This window comes from Limulus polyphemus, unplaced genomic scaffold, assembly GCF_000517525.1.
Source record: "Limulus polyphemus unplaced genomic scaffold, Limulus_polyphemus-2.1.2 Scaffold3065, whole genome shotgun sequence".
Taxonomy (NCBI): Eukaryota; Metazoa; Arthropoda; class Merostomata; order Xiphosura; family Limulidae; genus Limulus; species Limulus polyphemus.
This window is the reverse complement of record NW_013668675.1, coordinates 62,414-64,563: the sequence shown is the minus strand read 5'-3', so window position 1 is coordinate 64,563 and position 2,150 is coordinate 62,414. Positions and strand designations below refer to the sequence as shown.

At 30.8% G+C, this 2,150-nt stretch overlaps 1 protein-coding gene across 1 annotated transcript in view; it reads left to right on the top strand.

Annotated features, from left to right (window-relative positions):
* The first annotated feature begins 362 nt into the window (after positions 1–362).
* LOC106468583 overlaps positions 363–2,150 on the top strand; it is a 9,883-nt gene continuing 8,095 nt past the window's right edge. The window contains exons 1-3 of the mRNA XM_022396925.1: positions 363–1,116; positions 1,407–1,503; positions 1,851–1,936. Of these exons, the coding sequence (XP_022252633.1) occupies positions 1,024–1,116; positions 1,407–1,503; positions 1,851–1,936 (276 nt within the window). The 5' untranslated portion in view covers positions 363–1,023. The remainder of the gene's footprint in view (positions 1,117–1,406; positions 1,504–1,850; positions 1,937–2,150) is intronic.

The following is a 2,150-nucleotide window of genomic DNA, read 5'->3' as shown; positions in this document are numbered from 1 at the left end:
TTTAAGGTTCAACAATAAAATTGCTGTGCTGGAGAGTGTCGTGCTGGATCATACACAGTGGCTTGAAGTTTTAAAATGTGTTAAAATCAGTTACATAAGCTTGGCATAAAAAAGAAAAATTTAACGCTCATAAGAAAACATTTCGAGAATATAAAGAAAAATCGTCTAACCTAGCTCCAAAAGTAAAGTGAATATCGCTTAATATATACTTAAACAAAACCTTCGCGACAAAGTGCTTGCTCTCAAATATCATCGTCTAATACACCACGCCACCTACAGTGAAAAGCTAATTTATTTGTCATAAGAAACTGCTATCATTGTATTGTTTTAATGTTAAATAATTAAAAAATGTAGACTGATTCGTAAAAAGCTTGTACTGTTTAGAGCATTATGCTATATTAAATGAAGGGTAAAAATAGTCAGAACCAGAGTTGGAGCAACTTTAAGGCAATATTGTGTCCCATGTTATACTGGTTATAACGGACACAGAGATTGACAACTTCCTTGTTGTTGTTGTTCCTGAGAATGCGAGAAATTTAAGTGATGGTCATTCACAAAGAATGTGACAAAAAAGACTATATTGCTTCTGATGCATAAGAACTGTGAAGCTTCTGAAGACAGTATAACTTAACTGGCAATTCAAGCATGTTGATTGGCTGAAGTCGACAGGTGCTCTGGGCGGAAACGCCTCGAGCTAAGTACAATAACGACTTCAGAGATAGGTGAGGTTCAGTGATAGGTATTTGTTAATTTTATATAGAAGTTTATAGCTGAAATTTTGAAAAAGAATCAATATATTTGAAATAACCATATAAAGTCCCCATATACTGCAGAGTAATATTCGTATTGTTCATAGTGTTATAATCCATTGAAAATAAGTTTAAAATATAAAAAGGTTTCATAATAACTGGCAACCAAGTCTCACCTGTAAACAAAGGTAAGCCTAACGTAACGTTATCCAAGTATTTTAGGCCTAACGTAACCGGAATTGTTCGTTTCTGCCACTGCCAGTCAGACGCCATTATGCCAGTGTTAGACAGATGTTGGACACCATTTCAGGTATATTCATGGACTACTGTCAAAATGGGGAGTTACTACGCTGCTGTCTATACAGGCGTGAGTATATTTGAAAATATTTGTCTATGGAAGCATATTATTGATTTATTTTAATATTAATAGTAAATTAACAAACACACCATGAACTAACCTAGCTCTAAAATTTAATATATGTGTTGTAACTTAAAAGTTAAATGTGAGTATATTAAATAATCGAAGTAACAATGAGTATGACTTTGAAATTCCCAACATTTTTATGATAAAACCACGTGGTTAGTCAACTTAACTGAGATAACTAAATACGTCTGAAGAGGATATATTTATGTCATTGAAGATTGATCTTCTTTTAGGTGCTTCACATATTGACCACTGTTTATGCAATTTATGTCATGCAAGGAGGAAGATCTGAATGGTTCTTTGGACCTTATTTTGAACTTGATAAAGCAGGTAATATGTGTACATAACTTATTTGAACTTTGTTGGTGAATATTGTTATTAAAATATGAAATATAACTGTTTACAAAAACTTTGGTTTTTGTGAATATTCGCATATCCGTGAAATGATAATTATGATATTAAAAAAACTCTATGTATCTATTCATGCATTTATTAACACTTCTAACTTATTACTTTATAATATTATCATGAAATGTTAATTAATTTAAACCAACATCTTACCATGATGAATATATTTTCCTTTCCAATTAATGAATTGTACTGTGGAACTAATTGTACGTAACCCACTGTATTTACTACTAGTAATTAGTTTGTTTGTTTTTTTTCTGTGTGAACAGATACGTATTCTGCAGGAATATTTACAATTGTCTTCAGCATTTGTTTCATACTCACTACTATTATGCTTCAAATTGGACTGTCGAAAGTAAGTAAAAAATTATGTTTTTACTTTTGAAAATATTTATCTTACTATACCAATAAACTGAATAAATTTTAATGTGGTTTCTTTCTCAACTACTCATTTTTTTCTTCATTTATCATTTTAATTTCTTTGCACATTTATTGATCTTTTACTAGGTATATATATACTTTGAAACATGGAGGATCACAGTACATTAACTTTGGAACACAAAATTCTT